At 39.4% G+C, this 16,829-nt stretch overlaps 1 protein-coding gene across 4 annotated transcripts in view; it reads right to left on the reverse strand.

The window, feature by feature from the left end:
* opa1 (OPA1 mitochondrial dynamin like GTPase) overlaps positions 1-16,829 on the reverse strand; it is a 36,768-nt gene that overhangs the window by 16,141 nt on the left and 3,798 nt on the right. For 2 of the 4 annotated variants that reach the window (XM_005459892.4, XM_005459890.4), the window contains 24 exons: positions 14,920-15,002; positions 13,158-13,301; positions 11,791-11,844; positions 11,594-11,698; positions 11,227-11,313; positions 10,765-10,878; positions 10,445-10,525; positions 10,264-10,338; positions 10,107-10,178; positions 9,763-9,862; positions 9,528-9,658; positions 9,044-9,116; positions 8,389-8,461; positions 8,186-8,301; positions 6,798-6,862; positions 6,531-6,607; positions 5,520-5,685; positions 5,072-5,224; positions 4,774-4,882; positions 4,466-4,545; positions 4,112-4,252; positions 3,889-4,005; positions 3,573-3,666; positions 2,843-2,953 (listed from right to left, as the gene is read on the reverse strand). In XM_005459892.4, the coding sequence (XP_005459949.1) occupies positions 2,843-2,953; positions 3,573-3,666; positions 3,889-4,005; positions 4,112-4,252; positions 4,466-4,545; positions 4,774-4,882; positions 5,072-5,224; positions 5,520-5,685; positions 6,531-6,607; positions 6,798-6,862; positions 8,186-8,301; positions 8,389-8,461; positions 9,044-9,116; positions 9,528-9,658; positions 9,763-9,862; positions 10,107-10,178; positions 10,264-10,338; positions 10,445-10,525; positions 10,765-10,878; positions 11,227-11,313; positions 11,594-11,698; positions 11,791-11,844; positions 13,158-13,301; positions 14,920-15,002 (2,421 nt within the window). The remainder of the gene's footprint in view (positions 1-2,842; positions 2,954-3,572; positions 3,667-3,888; positions 4,006-4,111; positions 4,253-4,465; positions 4,546-4,773; positions 4,883-5,071; positions 5,225-5,519; positions 5,686-6,530; positions 6,608-6,797; positions 6,863-8,185; positions 8,302-8,388; positions 8,462-9,043; positions 9,117-9,527; positions 9,659-9,762; positions 9,863-10,106; positions 10,179-10,263; positions 10,339-10,444; positions 10,526-10,764; positions 10,879-11,226; positions 11,314-11,593; positions 11,699-11,790; positions 11,845-13,157; positions 13,302-14,919; positions 15,003-16,829) is intronic. The other 2 variants (XM_005459894.4, XM_005459893.4) reach the window with 1 other exon arrangement.

Genomic DNA, 16,829 nt, shown 5'->3' on the forward strand with positions numbered 1-16,829 from the left:
ACATCTATCAGTGAGGACAGTCTTTCCAGATGGAAAGTGGGAATGTCGTGTTTGGAAAAGTTTATGGATCCACTTGCCTTATAGAATTTGCAAGGCCAGGCAGGTCTAGACATGGCTGACGGTGTGTGGAATGGAGAGGGGGCTCTGTGACAGAAAAACCCTCAGCAAAAACCTTCGTGTGTGTTTCTGTCTTCTCTGAGTGCCTCTTAATGTAGCATGACCATGTCTGGATGCAGTGAAGTGTTTGCCTACTTAAACATGTAACACTGTACATGCGGTCTGCTGTTTACATGGAAGGTAATAAAAGCACAAATGTGTTTTTGACAATCAGAGCTTGCATACAACATATGAAAGTCAAGAAAATCTAAAAGTAGAAGTTGACAGGAGAATGATTCCTGCAAAAAACTGACTTAAGGTTATGAATTTTCAACAGTTAAAAGCCTTCTTTAGTAAATTCACTTATCATTTATCACTCTAATGTGTGTATTTGAGGCATGTATTGTTCTTTAAACTCTGAGATCATGCAGGCATTTGCAGTGTTTTAACACTGTGCTTTGACTTGGCTTAAATGTGAGAAAATTGCAACTTAAAGGCAAGTGTGTGTAAATTGTTGTGTACTTCTGTGGTGACAGGAACAATCATTATGCATGTGCATGCTCGTGTGTGTGTGTGTGTGTGTGTGTGTCACACAGATACTTCTGAAATGGCAGCAAGCCATGTGTGCCACTTTGCAAACACAAACTTTGCTTAGCAAGCAGAGCTTCTCTGAATAAGACCAACGCTGGAGAAGACTCATTGCACCAGCTTTTAATTAGGAGCCTTCAAAAGGCTGACAGGTAAAAATTAGCAGATATATCGGTCCACCCCCAAGAAAAGTTTCCCAAAACTTACTTACAGAGCAGATACAGCACATGTGCACTGTGTCGCTGTAGGAATAGAGTCTATGTCTTATTTTTTAACTAACATCAGTACGAATTACTTTTGAGAATGAGTCATTTTATTTGCAAAAACATATTTGTGCTTAAGCAAGAGCAGTTTCCTCAAAATCATAGAAGGAAAGGAGGAGATGGGTCAATCATTAATAATCAGTTCTTGCTAGAGTCCAAGTGAACACTTGTGCCAAATTTAAAGGAACTCCCAGAAGGTGTTGAAGAAATTATGTGCACAAGATTAAAAATCTCTTCTGGAGTTGTGTCAGGAAGGGCGTCCCACGTAAAACACAGCCAAATTAAACGGGCAGAGCTAGGCGCTGTGGTTACCCCTGAAAACAGCTGCTTCTTCTTTTTTTAATAAAAAGTATAAATTTAAATACACTTCTATTATTTAGCTAATTTCTTTGTTTATTTAAGCTTAATGTGAGAGCATCTATTGTGCGTCTTGTCATTTATACTAACCTACTGTTACTTGATGACAACTTGGTACTTAACATTAAGGGTAATAAAAGCTTCCCAAACACATGTTAATACTTCAGGATCTGCTATGGATGGCAAAAGATGTAGATGAATTAACCTCAGAGATTTCTCCAACTCTTTTTAGTTTTAAAATGAGAAGCATTTTTATTAAACTGAACTATTGCCTGAGCTCCGCTCCATCTCTACTCCTCAAAGACTCAGCGTCTCCTTTTATATCCAATCATGTATTTGAACCTATTACTAATTCATTAAATCAGTTCTGAAATGTTCCACCAGATGCGTTTTTAAGAAACACAAAACTTTTCTGGTCTTTTCTGTTATTCTGTTTCCCCCGTTTCAACTTTTCATTGCTGTAGAAAATAAGGTTACATATAAATAAATATTCCTTTAAATAATGTTTTTCTGCTTGAACAATTCATTTGTACGTCTTTGTACATTTTTCAAATAAAAACAGCTTGAACTTCTTTACAAATATTTTCTGTCTGCTTTTACCTACTTCTTAGAGAGCATCCTATTTTGTGGGAAACTGAACACACAGGCCGTCTCAGCCGGCCTGTACTGTCAGCTTGACTTAAATGCAATAATACTGCCATATTGGACTAATCAATATAAATTCCTGAAGCACCACTGCCACCTACTGATGACTCTAGGATTTCCCAGAATGGATCCACGTGCTTAATATAACGTAGTTGACCTGAGTGGTCAAAGTAAGATGTACATACAGTACGGTACAAAAGTTTTAGGCAGGTGTGAAAAAAAATGCTGTTTACAAAAAAAAAAAAAAAAAAAAACGTTTTCAGAAATATAAATGATTGTTTATTGGGCCCAAATGTATTCTGCAGCAGGACAATGACCCCAAACATGCAGCCAAAATCATTAAGAATTATCTTCAGCGTAAAGAAGAACAAGAAGTACTGGAAGTGATGGTACGGCCCCCACAGAGACCTGATTTTAACGTCATCGAGTGTGTCTGGGATTACATGAAGACAGAAGAATGTGAGTAAGCCGACATCCACAGAAGATCTGTGGTTAGTTCTCCAAGATGTTTGGAACAACCTATCAGCCGAGTTCCTTCAAAAACTGTGTGCAAGTGTAAACAGAAGAATTAATGCTGTCTTGAAGGCAAAGGGTTGTTACACCAAATATTGATTTGATTTAGATTTCTCTTTTGTTCATTCACCGCATTTTGTTGATTGATGAAAATAAATGATTAACACTTCCACTTTTGTTTTCCCTCACCTGCCTAAAACTTTTGCACAGTACTGTATATAATATCTGATAGTGTAGTAGGTAGGCATGCAAACCACTGTGATGTTGAGTTAGGAACTGTGAAGTTTAAATAGGAACAATCAGTCTCAGCAGGTGTTTCTTTTATAGCCTTTGTGTATCTGCAGTGTATTTTCTGCTCTGCAAGTGTTTGTGTGTCTTACTGAGATCCTCAGCCAGCTGGACTCGGCGGCCAGTTATGAGTTGAGTCTTCTTTTCCATGTCTTCTCCAAAGTCATCCAGCACTTCCTTCACATTTTTCTCCAATCGGCGCACTGGCGAGCACGGACACAGAGACAGATACACAAGAAACAATAATAATCAATGCCTGGCCCAACAACAATGAACTGCACTCTTCTGTCGATCTTTTGTTTTGATGAATCAAGTTATGAAACACTTTATAATTATTAATAAGACTCTGAGAAGGACTGTGACTCTCACATTTGTCTTTACTTTATAGATAATCTGGATAACTGCTCCTGGAACCTTGCTAAATGATATAAAAATCACTAAGCCCAACAATGAAAGTGCAGAGGCTGCTTCAGTCAAACATTTCTGAACAACAGTGAAATGTGATCTCAGTATCAGCTTTGGGGATGGTGCGCAAATTAATTTCACTGCAGTGCATATAACATTTTTCACATGTTTGACACAAAGTACCACTGATGAAACAACTTACTCCAACAGGAGGGGGAAAAAATCAAAACGAGGAAGTAAAATTCCTGCCAATAACCTGTTGGTTTTTCAGAAAGATACAAAAAAAACAAACCCACAGAAATGACAACTAAAAAGCTGAAATCATTAAAAATAGAAGGTTTGATATTCTATACTTTTAACTTTACTCCATAAATAGCTACAACTGCTGTTATGGAAATAACAGTCCACAGTGCTCACCTTCAGTGTTGGTGAGTTGCTGTCGTAGAGTGTTGGCTGTTATAACCAGCATCCTCTGTATCCTCCAAAACAGCACCACATCATTGCACTCCAACTGCAGAAACAAACAGGGATATCATATTTTTATTCCGGGTTTTTTTTAGGTTTTTATTTGGCCTGGGACAGACACAAATCAAGGGTGTGTACCCGCTAGGTTTTCAGCCTTCAGTATACAGGGTTCCCCAGAGTAAAGTTATATTTTTTCCAAACTAACCCTGACCTCAGGTGAAACTGCATAAATAAATAAATAAAATAAAAGGCAACTCTTTCTACTTACCTCAGAGTCAACAAAGTGTCTCTGGTAGTAGTAGAAACCCCTCTTGCAGAGGTTGCAGTGCGACAGTGCCTTCTGTAAGAAGTGTCGCCGATAAAGCTGATGCCACGTATCCTTGATCTGAACAGGTATGAAAATATTTCACCAGTTAATAGAGGCCAAACATAATTGCCAGATATTGCTGTTACAAAAATTTTTTTTTTTAGAATAATCCGTTCCATCTCACCAGCATTGGGTCAACTTCTACACTCCGTGCCTCCAGGTTCTTCCGTACTGTGGTGACTTCATCATTAGCCAGGTAAGCCGTGTGTTCATCGTGCAGCTTCAGCAGGCGATCCAGCTCATTTTTTGTTTCATTCCGAATATGCTGCAAGGTTTAGAAAAGCAAGTCTTCACTTCAAGGAGCATTTAAATGTAAAATATTACATATTTATATGTAAGCTCTACAGTGTGGATGGAATTAGACCATTGTGTAAGGTGATAGTCTTTATAGATCTTCCACTTTACAGTTTCAAAGCTCCTTATAAAAGCTACTGCACCATCACAGCTATGACTTCTGAGGAAATCCTGCAATTCTGACCTGATCTGGTGTACGATTCTTCCAACTCAGCCACCTCTCCTTCCAGTCTGGACCCACCATGTCTTTGATTACTGATTCAGCTGCAGGACGAAGGCAAAGAGGAAAAAAGAAGAAAATTAAATCAAAAGCAAGGTCACCTAAAACCTGGTCAGGACAGGTGTGTGACTGATGTCTGGGACAAAGGTAAGAACATTAAACTGTGTTGATGTGATTCCAACTAAAAAGAACAATAAAAGTCTACAAATGTTTGTGTGTGGTTAAGACTGCTAGGAGAGTTTTAACATATGATACTATCATAGCCAACGTACTGTCTTTGAGGCGTGACTGCAAGGTTTCCTCCATGAACTGGATTGCTGCATCCCACTGGGGCTTGTCTGTGATGGAGCGGTCTTCGAGGGCATTGTGCTGAATCACCCTCTGATGCAACCACACAAAGAGGTAAGTAGCACAAAAAACACATTCCACTTGTTAGCATCAGTGCTTCTTTGCATCAAGACTACATTCTCTATGCTGATGGCATCTCATCATGAAATTCTGTCTGCTCTGCGAGCTTCAATAAACAAGTGTGCACTCTCTGCTTGTGAGGGTATTTTACTGTGTGTTTACCAGGCTGTCCAGGGCCCTCTCATTCCACTTATGCCTCTTGATGCTCTCATCCTTCACGGCCTCCTTCAACTTGTCAAAAATGTCATCCTGGTCTTTGCCTTTGTATTCAGCCATGAAGCGGGCAAACTCCTCCTGCAGCGTCTCCCAGGCAACCTGACAGGGGCAAAGTATGCAAAATATAAGGAGGGAAAAGGGGCTATTAGAATAAAACCACTGCTGAATTTAATTGTTTTAACAATATCTGCAATCTGTGTTAATCGAGTTAGACTCAAGACACTCATAAAAAACAAAAAAACAGTGAAAAGAAAAGGAAATACTAAACACAATATGACAGTGATAGGAATTTCCAAAAACTCACCAAATTGTAATAAAAATAATAAAATAACAACAATCATTTTAACTGAATTAATCATGATATGAGCTGACTAATAAAGCAAGTGTGCTTCACCTCTAGTGCTTTGTGTGGGAGCTGCTTGTCAGTCCACTGTTTGAGCTTGATGTCTACAGTGGTGTTAAAGGTACCAGAGTCCATTGTTTGGGCAGCAGGCAGGTAGATGTTCTCAATTACATGGGTGGAAACACGTTCCCACAGCTTTTTCTGTAGAATAGATTCCCTACAAGAAGAAAAAAAAACAAAAACAAAAAACATCAGTTCTGAAAGAGACATGCGCCGACTTGTACCAAACTTTGTAGCTCAATAACTTTAACCCATGTTAAGATCTTGAAGATCTGGATTATCACTTTTAGTTACAGATAGAAGACAAGCAAAAACACAAAAAGAGTGCCTTGGACCAAGGTGTCTAGCTGAGTGTAGTTAAGTCGTCAGCCGGAGCAGGAAAACAATGAGCAAAGAGGGACGCTCGACTGTAAACTCCAACATCTATACTATGACCCTGTTAAAAGCTAACAGCATCCACACTCTCCACAGCAACGCAGAACAAAACCCAGGATTCCCCCGAGTCCCAAATCCCGCTGAGACCAAGGAAGCGTTGCACTTATCTCATTTATCATAAACGCACAGCCATACTTCATTAGGTCCCCTTTTGTTCCAGCTAGCACTCCTCACTGTCAATAAGAGCCATTTCCAATAGTGCTGGCTGGCTGCTGGCTGGCTAACAGGGCCACCCCAGCTCCTGTCCATGGGCCATTCATCAGATTATTGATCGGAGAAAACTGATGCCACGCACACAGGGGATGCCCACAACAGCATGCATACATCTCATTTAAGCAAGGTTTTACTCATTGTGGGTATTCACATACAGCTACATGCACAGAGACAAAGACCTGCTTTTTAGCTAGTGGCTGGTTAAGTACTAATGCACATTTTAACACTGCTCTTTCCCCATAACATGAAATCTCATTCACCTCACAAACAACTAAAACTAACAAAGTCACTGAAATGATGGTGAGACCGACTAAAGAATAATAAATCATTGATGTTAGTTCAAGAGGAACTTACCAGTGTTGGGGGGTCACCTGACTCAAACTAATGACTTCATCCAAGATTTCATTTTTAGCCTTTTCAAACAGTTCATTCTGCAAAAAGATTAAATACCACATTATAAACATTTAGGGCAATTTTAACATATTGATAAACTCTTATTTCTTAAGGACATTTTTTTAAAAACATAAATGCAATTTATAAAATACCCATCACTAATGAGCATACTTTCTTTTATAAAGAACTATGTGAGAGTTCAAAGAAATGACTGTTTGTGTTTCCTACCCTGTCCAGCTCTCTTAGACGAGGGTAGTTGTTCTTCCATTCCGTCTCCAGGTTGAATCGTGAAGCTGGTTAAAGCAGGGATCATGAAAAGGAATATTTAAACAAACATTTTCAACTTCAATATGAACAAATTTCAATCTTATGTGGTTTTAAATCACTGCACACCTGAATGACCCACAGGAAATAAATAAATAATCCAATCAGAGAACACAAACTGGTAAAAACTTCAGATAACGACAGTAATATCATTATTGGTTTAGTGATAAAACATCTAAAATAAAGAGCAACTACTGTTGTCATCAGTTACATCCACACAGGTCTAAAGAGGGACCATCAGCATTCAGACTGGATGGATTTGGATCAGAGTTATTATATGAAAATTGTTTTGTACCTGATGAGGGTCACTTAGACTGAGATGTTGTGATTTAATAAAATAGTGGTAGGTGAGACAGTGTGCAGAGGTTATAATTAATTTTTAAACAGTCTTACACATGAAACCTGAAGTTATAATTTGATATAGGCAGCAACATCATAAAGCTCCAACAGACACTAATCATCAAATGATCTAGTGCTCATTCTTCTGCCTGGCTGAAACTTAACACTTAAATCTTTCTTTTCACCCTCGAGATTATGCTCCATCCATTGGCAGATCTCGATCATCATCAAGCAATGAGCCTATACAGACAGAGCCTGGCCTTTTCTCACATAGCGTGATATGACGGCAGCTTTCAGTCAGCAGATGGTGTTTATTCTCTAATAACGGGGATGAGGGCTTTGCACACTTACTCTCCCTAACTGGTCTCTGGGGAGGAAGGAAGATGGGGCCAATCACACAATCTTTATCAAAAGTCAGAGTTTTACCTCTCGCGTATGCACACAAGAGACACACACTAGCACACTGAGCTTCTTGCCCCTTTCCACAGCTCCCTACCCACAGTGGAGATTAGGCTAATTGCTGGTTTGTGGAGATGTGGTGGCGCCAAGAATGGAGGATGGAAGCTGGCTGCATGTGATTTGATGGGATATGGATCGATACTCAACACAATGGACCTATGGGATGTGAAGTCTCATGGCCATAAATCTCTTATGCTGTTAGCAATGAGCTTGAGACTGTCTAGACTAATTGTAGTTGGAAGTCAAGACAGAGGGGGTGGAAAAGTATGGTAGGGTGGCTGAGGAAAGCCAATATAGGGAGACTGAAAAGTCAGTAGCAGAGTAAGATCAACTACTCCTTTTATTGTTAATGCTAACATGCCTATTCACATTATTAACATGCACATCACTGCAAACAGATCTGACCATATAAATGTTTCATTGCAAACAACCTATCTATATGAATCAATCGGTTCTTTATAGGATCAAATTAAATGCTGAAGGTGCTGCCATACCTTTGAAGACATCAGCTTGTTGCTCTACAGACTCGCGCACCATCTTCCAGAAGCAGTCAGCGACGGCCAGACTCAAGTTCTTTGTGGTCACCTGGTGAGCTTTCAGCATGCCGTCCCTAGTTGTGCACACAAATTATTTCTCAACACATGTATTACTTATTTGATGAACTTTTAGAGGCTGCATATTAGATGGTATAACTTGCCTGAGTAACCTAGAGTTCTGAAAGAAGTCCTCTTCATAGTCTTTGATAGAGTCGATGCTTTCAGCACTGCTTCCTGGACACAAGCAATTAGCAGAAAAAAGTATGAGCAAATAATTTAACATAAATTAGCGACTATTCTATGCAATGCTGTGTGTTACATAATGTATTTCTATCAAATAGTGACCGAGTCTTTTATTTACCCCAAAGGCAGAAGGCCTTTATTTGAGAGCAGGCTTGTACTAAATGTAGGCTTTATTTAGTAGAATATGTGTCATGCTCATGTAGGAAGGCTTGCTGCTCTGCTCCAGTTCGATCTTTAAAAATTACTGCATTTGCATTACTGCATTACTCTGAATGCATCACAGAAAACAATGACTTCCTTATGGCAGAGATGAATGAGACGCCTTGTGATTCCCTGCACATGTTCTTTGTTTTAACAGCAAGCATCCCTGAATGCTTTCGGCTTCCCTCACACAGGGAGGGTCAACTACCTGGCTACCTACCTACTTCACCTGCTGTTTAGTTAAGCTAACGTGGAGATAAAACATTTAAAAAACATTTCTCTATGGAAATGTGACATTATTGACCTAAAAGCCATCATTAAGGGACACAAAAGTAAATGTAGCATGCTGGAGTTCTCAGTAATGGACGTCACCTTTTCCTGTTACAACAGCAAAGTAGCCCAGGGCTTTCATGGGAAACAGCTTGCCTTCCACTATTTGCTGAATCTGAAAAAGAAGATGGCAAAAAAACCAAAAAATAAATACAACTGAAATCCTCCATTCTGTAGTGTGCACACTGTTTTCAGAAACCAGGTGCTGACTTGCCAAGGAAATCTGGTTAAACTGTATGGATTTGGCGCCCCCTTGTGGTGTAGTTGCAAATAGCTCTAATCACACTGCAATAATTGCATGATGAGTCAACATGATCACTTTTAAGAAGTCATTTTAACACAATGATCAACAATGTCATGATAATGTTTTTTTTTTAGGTGTCAGGAATCATTAGGTAGACCTGTGTTTTTGTCACTACATGAAGAAATTAAAATAAAATAAAGCATTTGAAGCTGTTAACAGCATAACTTTTACCTATAAAGTAACTATTTTACAACATTTTCTTAGATGACAAAGATTAGTTACTCTGCTTGGGCTGGCAAGGTTCTTCTCAGCCAGGTCCACTTTGGTCAGGACAAAGATGGTCCTCTTTCCCTGAGGGTCCATCTGACTAACCAGGTCTGTTACAATGCTCCGCTCTGCGTCCACACTGCCATCTGGACAACGAGCAAGAGGGTTAGTCCACGTAGAGATCACCTCTTCATTCGCTGTGATATGTGCTGGTTTTAATATTGTAAATGGAAACATATGCATATCTTACCCTGAATACAGAGGATGATTGCATTGGGGTTTTGCATGTAGGCCTTGCTGATGCTGAAGATGGTTTCCTTAGTGTCCGTTGCCATGCCCGTAGTCACCGTCTACAAGACATTAAATAACTTTTTAAGACTGTAACTTTTACAAAAGGTGAAATAGTGACTCCAACAGCAACTTTTACTCCTTAAGAAAAACAAAAGTAAAATAAAATAAAAAAAAAAACAATCCAAAATATATCTAGTACATCGTGGTAAATCAATATATGGTAAATTATAGAAAAAAAACAAACGAAATCTTAATACAGTCAAAGGAAATTAAAACATTACTATATACAGAATATAGACTTACACTGATTACACCTGGTAAGTCAACAAGTACCATCCTCTGGATGCCAGGCCCTTTAACGCTCAAGGATATTGTCTAACAGAACAGAAAACATAATTTCATGAAACGCTGCAGAAAAAAACCCCTTTATTTTTAATCAGAGTATTAGTATATGTACAACCTCACAGCTGACTGTCTGTCCTTCCTTCACACTTTTCCTCATCCTCAGCTCAATCTCATGCCTGAGAGCAGCCAGCTGTGGGACAGAAAGAAAGAGCACAATAAATACTTTAATTAATGAAACAACTAGCTTGAAGTTGTAGTTTCTATCAAATGGATGGATTGAAGACTGTGTCACTTACATCTTCCTCCTTGGTTAGGTCAAACTCTCGGCCACTGTCCTTGAACATGGCCACGTGGTGAGGGCCTTCACTTAATGTTACCTACACAGCAAATAAGAGTTTTTATGTATTTAAAAAAACACAAGTCAATGTTTTAATGGTTTAACTTACACTCCCAGAATGCTTGTGTGACAACGCTCAAAATAATCTTTGTTGTTTCTTATGTAAACCTGTTTATGATGACATTTTCTGACCATGTTGTGACAAAATATTCAATTAAATAAGGGCCATATAAATATGAAATCTTTCACACACACACGAACCACACTGGCCCCACACACCTTGACAGGAGAGCGTGTCATCATCTCTCCTGAGCCCCTGGGAAATATCCTGGCTTGTGCTATCATCTCAAGCACGCTGGTCTTTCCAGCACTCTGATCCCCCACCACAACGACCTGAAGCACAAGTTTAGGAAGAGGGTGAGACCACACAAAGAGACAGGGAAAGGAAAACAGCTTTGGGATAATGGAAAATGAAACAGAAGGTATTATGTGATCCAGTAACAAGAAATGCAAGTTTGGCAACATATTTATAAAGTTTTGATGCATGCTCAATCATCCACGTAAGGAAATCCCAAAAAGTTGATTCATACATTAACAGCATCAACCTTTCGGGTATTTAGGAAGTTGTTTGTTGATTTTTATGAGTCAAGATATCAATTCTAACACACACAAAAAAATGACACAAAAAATGTTGTTTCTTAAAAAACACACAGACGTTCAACAAATAAAGCTCATATGTACCCTGGGTAAGTGGTCCTGGGTGTTGTAGTTGGCATCATAGTCCGACAAGATGTCCAGGACTTCAGAATACATATCAATAAGGGATTTCTACACAAGGAGACAGAACAGTAATTATTCATCAGTCTTTGTGTAATTAGCTGTCACAACAAAGAAGAGTTGGAGAATAACTAAATCTATGAAAGGCAACACTTTTTTATAATTAACAGATATTAATCATAATAAAATGTAACTGCCCAACACTCTGGGACCTTTTGGAAAATATTCCAGATATCTGCAATGCTCACATCTGAAAAAGCAATCCCAATTAAAGTAAAATCTATACCAGGAAAAAGAGAATCTGTATGTGTTTAATATGTTCATAACCCACCTTCACTTTTCTTTGGTGAATGCCCTTATCATCTTTTTGCAGCACCACCTTCCTCAACTCTTTATTTTCCTTCTCCAGTCTCTCCAGCATGCGCTGATATCTTAGCTAATGGACAAATAGCAGTGTCAAAACTAACAACCAGAAACATTTCAACATTTACATTTTAGCAAGAAGAATGAAGTCACAGCCTACTGTACCTGAGTGCGCAGCAGCTCTTCTTGGAGCTGGTCTATCTTTTCTTTGTCAGATGACTAAAGATCACAGAAGAAACAAAGAAAAACAAAAACAGCAACAAACGTTAATGCTTCCTTTCTCTTCTGAAAACAGGAGCTAACCCCACGACTCTTACAGAACACCTTCAAACAACTGAACTCCCACCGGCATCATAAAGGTTCAATCCGTGCATTCTGTCTACAGAGAGAGTTGAAAGTCAAGTTAATCCAAGAGAGGAAGACAAATTTCAGGCAGACACAATCATTCTGGCATCGCTCAGCTTCAATCAACACGCTATGATTCACAAACAGGCACAAATCACAGAGTGAACTTAATCACAAATTCACTGCCATTACAGCTTAATTTTAATGATTGGACAAACTGTATTTTATTTTGTGTATTATATATATATGCAACATGTTTGGAACAATGAGACGTGGGACAGGAAGCAGGAGGCACTGCACACATGGACAAATAATAGAAGAAGAAGAAAAGGAATTTAAAAGACACGCTAAACTATTTCATTAAAAACTATTTCTATACTGCACAACAGGGGTAAGAAATGTTCTTTAACTTACATTTGTGCAATACATAGCAAAGATTTTTGAAAAGCTAAGAGATCTCTTCATTATTTTCAGGGAGCTTTAAGGGGCTCTTAAAGAGCTTAAGCGTGTTGATGAAGTACATTGATAACAAAAAGTTAGATCCACTCATGAGAGTTTAAAAAAAAAAAAGTGTAGCTCACACCATGCGGCAGGTTTCACTCCACTCCATGCAGCGCTTCTGCACAATAATGCAGTACTGCTGATGATTATCCAGCCACTTGCGTGGGAGAATGAGGCTGGCTATAGTCACCATTTCTCTGAAACCAAGCTGTCGAGGTCCATGCAAGCCCTTCCAACAGCACACTGGCAAAACAAACTCAAACTACACAGTCACAGAAGACGACTGCTTTTTAATACTATAGAGGGTGGAATAAAATCTGCTGGCAGGCCAATTTATGTGGACTACAAGTTTATCAAAAACAAATATATATACACCAACTTTACACCAGCTGAAAATCTTATGAGGTCACCTTGCTACAGTAACTGTTTAGTATACTCGTGTGTGATTATTTTCACACTTTCAATTGTGCCCATCAGCACCGCTGAGGTAAAGAGGCTTGAACCTTTCAGACAGGAAACACTGATTTTCAACTGGGTGTGAAGTTACTCTAGTGTTTTTTTTTTTAAGGTAGCACTGGCTGAAATCACTGAGTCCTACGATTTACATCTTGGCCCTGCGCTGTAGCTGTAAAGCTTTAGGAGTCTCTTGTACGATAGAGCAGATCTAAGCGGGACTGGACCTTCACCTTGCGTGACTGTTGAGGGGGGCTGGGGTTCGGAGCAGGCTCTGACGGTTGGGGGCGTGCACTACTGGCTGCAGCGGCCCGTCGGACCTCCTCCTCGTGCCGCTGGATCTGCTGCTGAATAAGAATGAGCTCGCCAAGCAGACCCTGGTGAGGTATGTCATAGTGAGAAAAAGGCAGGAGGAGCAACAAAAACAACTGCAGGCCACGGGGCAGGCCAGCATTACAGGCCACTGCAGTAACCCAACACAGGGCTACAGCAGAGGGCGTCTGTCTTTGTCTCTGGGATTTATTTTAAGTCAAAATTAAATTGTATTAATTAAGGGTTGTCATTAAAACGAATCACAGTCTGTGGCTGTGTTAATTTTGCCACCATCAATAGTGTAACCGAGCAAAGTCAGCCTCTCCTAAATCCAAAACACAGAGATGCTGAACTTTGTCAGACTGAAAGCAGAAGAGGCAACTAATACGACAACCAGTGCCTCTCAGCGAGTGGCAGCAACTGTGATACTGTTGCATTTGCTCATTATTATGCACCACTGAGGATTTTTGGCTATCTGCTCATCATGAGTGGGACAACACTTTGCCTGAAGTTCATAATTCCTCAATAACACATCTTCTATAAAACAAGTTTCAAGTTCTGACCAAAATGTTTAGATGTGCTGCAAAACAACGTTAAATGGACCTGAAAACAACTGGTCGGAAGTTGATGATTAACCAAGCGAAGCAGGCACTGAGATATTGGTCAGGGTGAAGCACAAAGCATACTAAATAGCAGGAAAAATAGTTCAAGAGTCCCCACCATGACGTATGTCAAATTGTGTGCATCTTTTTGCTTTTTCACTCTGTGAAATGTGCAAATAATATAATAAAAAGTGGTGTTTTATTCATGTTGGAGACCATGATCATAGAAAAAAATAGGGAATAGGAAAGTTTTGTTTTTTTAAATGCACCTCGTAATACTCCAAGTCGCTGTCACTTTCCTTTAAACTTTAGAGACTGTTAAACAAGCACACTTATACACAATCACATACATATACCACACATATGCCCGCAGACACCATATATAAATAAATAATAGGACATGGATGCGCTGAAACATAGAAAACAAAACAAATATACATACAAAATACAAAACAGCACAAGGACAACAGAAATGAAATAACTGTAAATAAGGAAATATAGCATAAAGTTAAAAGAAGCAACTATCCACCGACGTGAGACAACAGTCAATGAACTTCTCACATGTTTAGCAGCGTGTGCGACAACTTGCAGTTAACACTGATTTGGTGCTGTACAGTTTGCAGCTACAGGTTTAAAACTTTGAAGATCGAGCTACTCTAATAGCACTTACAGCCAGCTTTTTGGCAATTTACCATCTTTAATTAACGCTGTTATTGTACAAACTTTGTTCTCACTATTACACCTTTAATTATATCTGTGTACTTGGCTGGTAAGATTGTGTTTAACTCGCATTTCACATTCAGAAGAACTCACTGAATCAAAACGAACCCCAAGTAGTACACTGCTAAAGACTATGCACCTCAATCACTGCCAGGTCTTCAAAGCACAGTACATTTAAAAATGTACAATTTTTTTGAGTAATGCAAACTAACATTTAAGTTTCTTGGGGGCATTTTGATTTAAATGATTATAGTTCTTTTCTTTTAAGCGAAAAGAGGCAGAGAGGAGCTGAGCGAGACCAAGCTGTGTCAGAGTAAAGAGAAGAAAAACTAGGAAGTATGAGCAGATTTTATCTACTTGCCTTTTTGTACTGCTTATCACCAGCTTCATGTGCAACTGCAGCAGAGGAATCTGTGGCCTTTAGTGGAGGATCACCTGAAGTTTCTATCAGGGGAGACATAACAACCCAGGATAAGATTACCAATGCAAATACATAAATATTATTACACGCAGCTCAAACTAGGAGAATTGTGACTATGGCTAAAAGACCCCCGATAGAAAAACAGAAGAGCAGAATGACTAAAATTCAAATGTCTGGAAAATGTAGCACTATATTTTATATACAGACCCTTTCCAAAAAAATTGAATATCATGGAAAAGTTTATTTATTTCCATAATTCCATTCAAAACGTTAAACTTTCATAGATTATAGATTCAGGGCCCATAACTTAAACAACTAAGTACTTGAAATCGTTTATTTGTACATAATTTGGGCTTCCAGCTCATAAAACCCATGAAAACAGGATTTCAAAAAATTAGAATACTATGAAGACGTGAAGAAGTTTTACAGGGCATGAATGTTTTAAACTGAGTGTCACACACAACTCATCTGCTAAACTCAAAGCACCTGCACAGGTTTTCCCAGGTGTCATTAAATTGCTTCACTTTGGTTCAATTGTCTCAGTTAAGTTCAATATGGGAAAGACTGCAGACTTGACAACTGGCCAGAAGAGCATCATTGGTACCCTCCATAGGATGGGTAAGCCACAAACATTTATAGCTAGGAAGGCTGGCTGTTCACAGAATGCTGCGTCCATGCATATCAATGGAAAGTCTAGTGGAAGGACAAAATGTAGCAGAAGATGCACCAGCAGAAGAGATGACTGTGGCCTTCAGCGGATTATCAGACAGAAGATTCAAGAATCTGGTAGAGATCCAGAAAGAGTGGAATGAGGCAGGAATCACAGCTTCAAAACCACTTCTGAGCCTGTGCCAACGTCGGAAGCGACTCAACTGGGCCAAGGAGAAGATGGACTGGACTGTTGGCCAGTGATCAAAGGTCCTCTTCTCCGATGAAAGTAAAGTGTGCCTTTCATTCGGGAATCAAGGTCCAAGTGTTTGGAGGAAAACGGGTGAGGAACAGAACCCAAGCTGCTTGAGGTCCAGTGTGAAATATCCACAGTCACTCATGATTTGGGGTGCAATGTCCGGTGCAGGTGTAGGTAAACTCTGCTTTCTTAAATCCAATGTCACCGCAACAGTCTACCAGGATGTTTTAGAGGGCTTCATGATTCCTTCTACTGAGGATCTGTATGGAGATACAGATTTCATCTTCCAGCAGGACCTGGCCCCTGCCCATACTGCCAGAAGCACCAAAACCTGGTTTGATGGCCATGACATCACAGTGCTTGACTGGCCAGCCAACTCGCCGGACCTAAACCCCATTGAGAATCTATGGGGTATCAAGAGGAAAATGAGGTCCACCAGACCCAAAAACAATGAAGAGCTGACAGCAAGCATCAAGGAAATCTGGGCTTCCATAACTCCCAGGCAATGCCACAGGCTGATTGCCTCAATGCCACGGCGCATCGAAGCAGTGACTAACGCGAAGGGATTCCCAAACAAGGATTGAAGATTGACATATCATTTTGAAAGTACCACATTTTGATTGATTTGCTGTGATCTTGATTTCTTTCTTTTTTTTCCTGCAATAACTGAGAACTAAATGGTGATGTCTTGACAGTATTCTAATTTTTTGAAATCCTGTTTTTGTGGGTTTTATGAGCTGGAAGCCCAAGTTATGTACAAATAAACAACTAAGTACTTGAAAACGTTTAAGTTGTGGGCCCTGAATCTATAATCTATGAAAGTTCAATGTTTTGAATGGAATGATGAAAATAAATAAACTTTTCCATGATATTCTAATTTTTTGGAAAGGGTCTGTATATATATAAACTTTTCAAGCTATTCAGGAATGTATAATAGTCCAAT

The sequence above is a fragment of the Oreochromis niloticus genome, linkage group LG15 (genome assembly GCF_001858045.2).
Source record: "Oreochromis niloticus isolate F11D_XX linkage group LG15, O_niloticus_UMD_NMBU, whole genome shotgun sequence".
NCBI lineage: Eukaryota > Metazoa > Chordata > Actinopteri > Cichliformes > Cichlidae > Oreochromis > Oreochromis niloticus.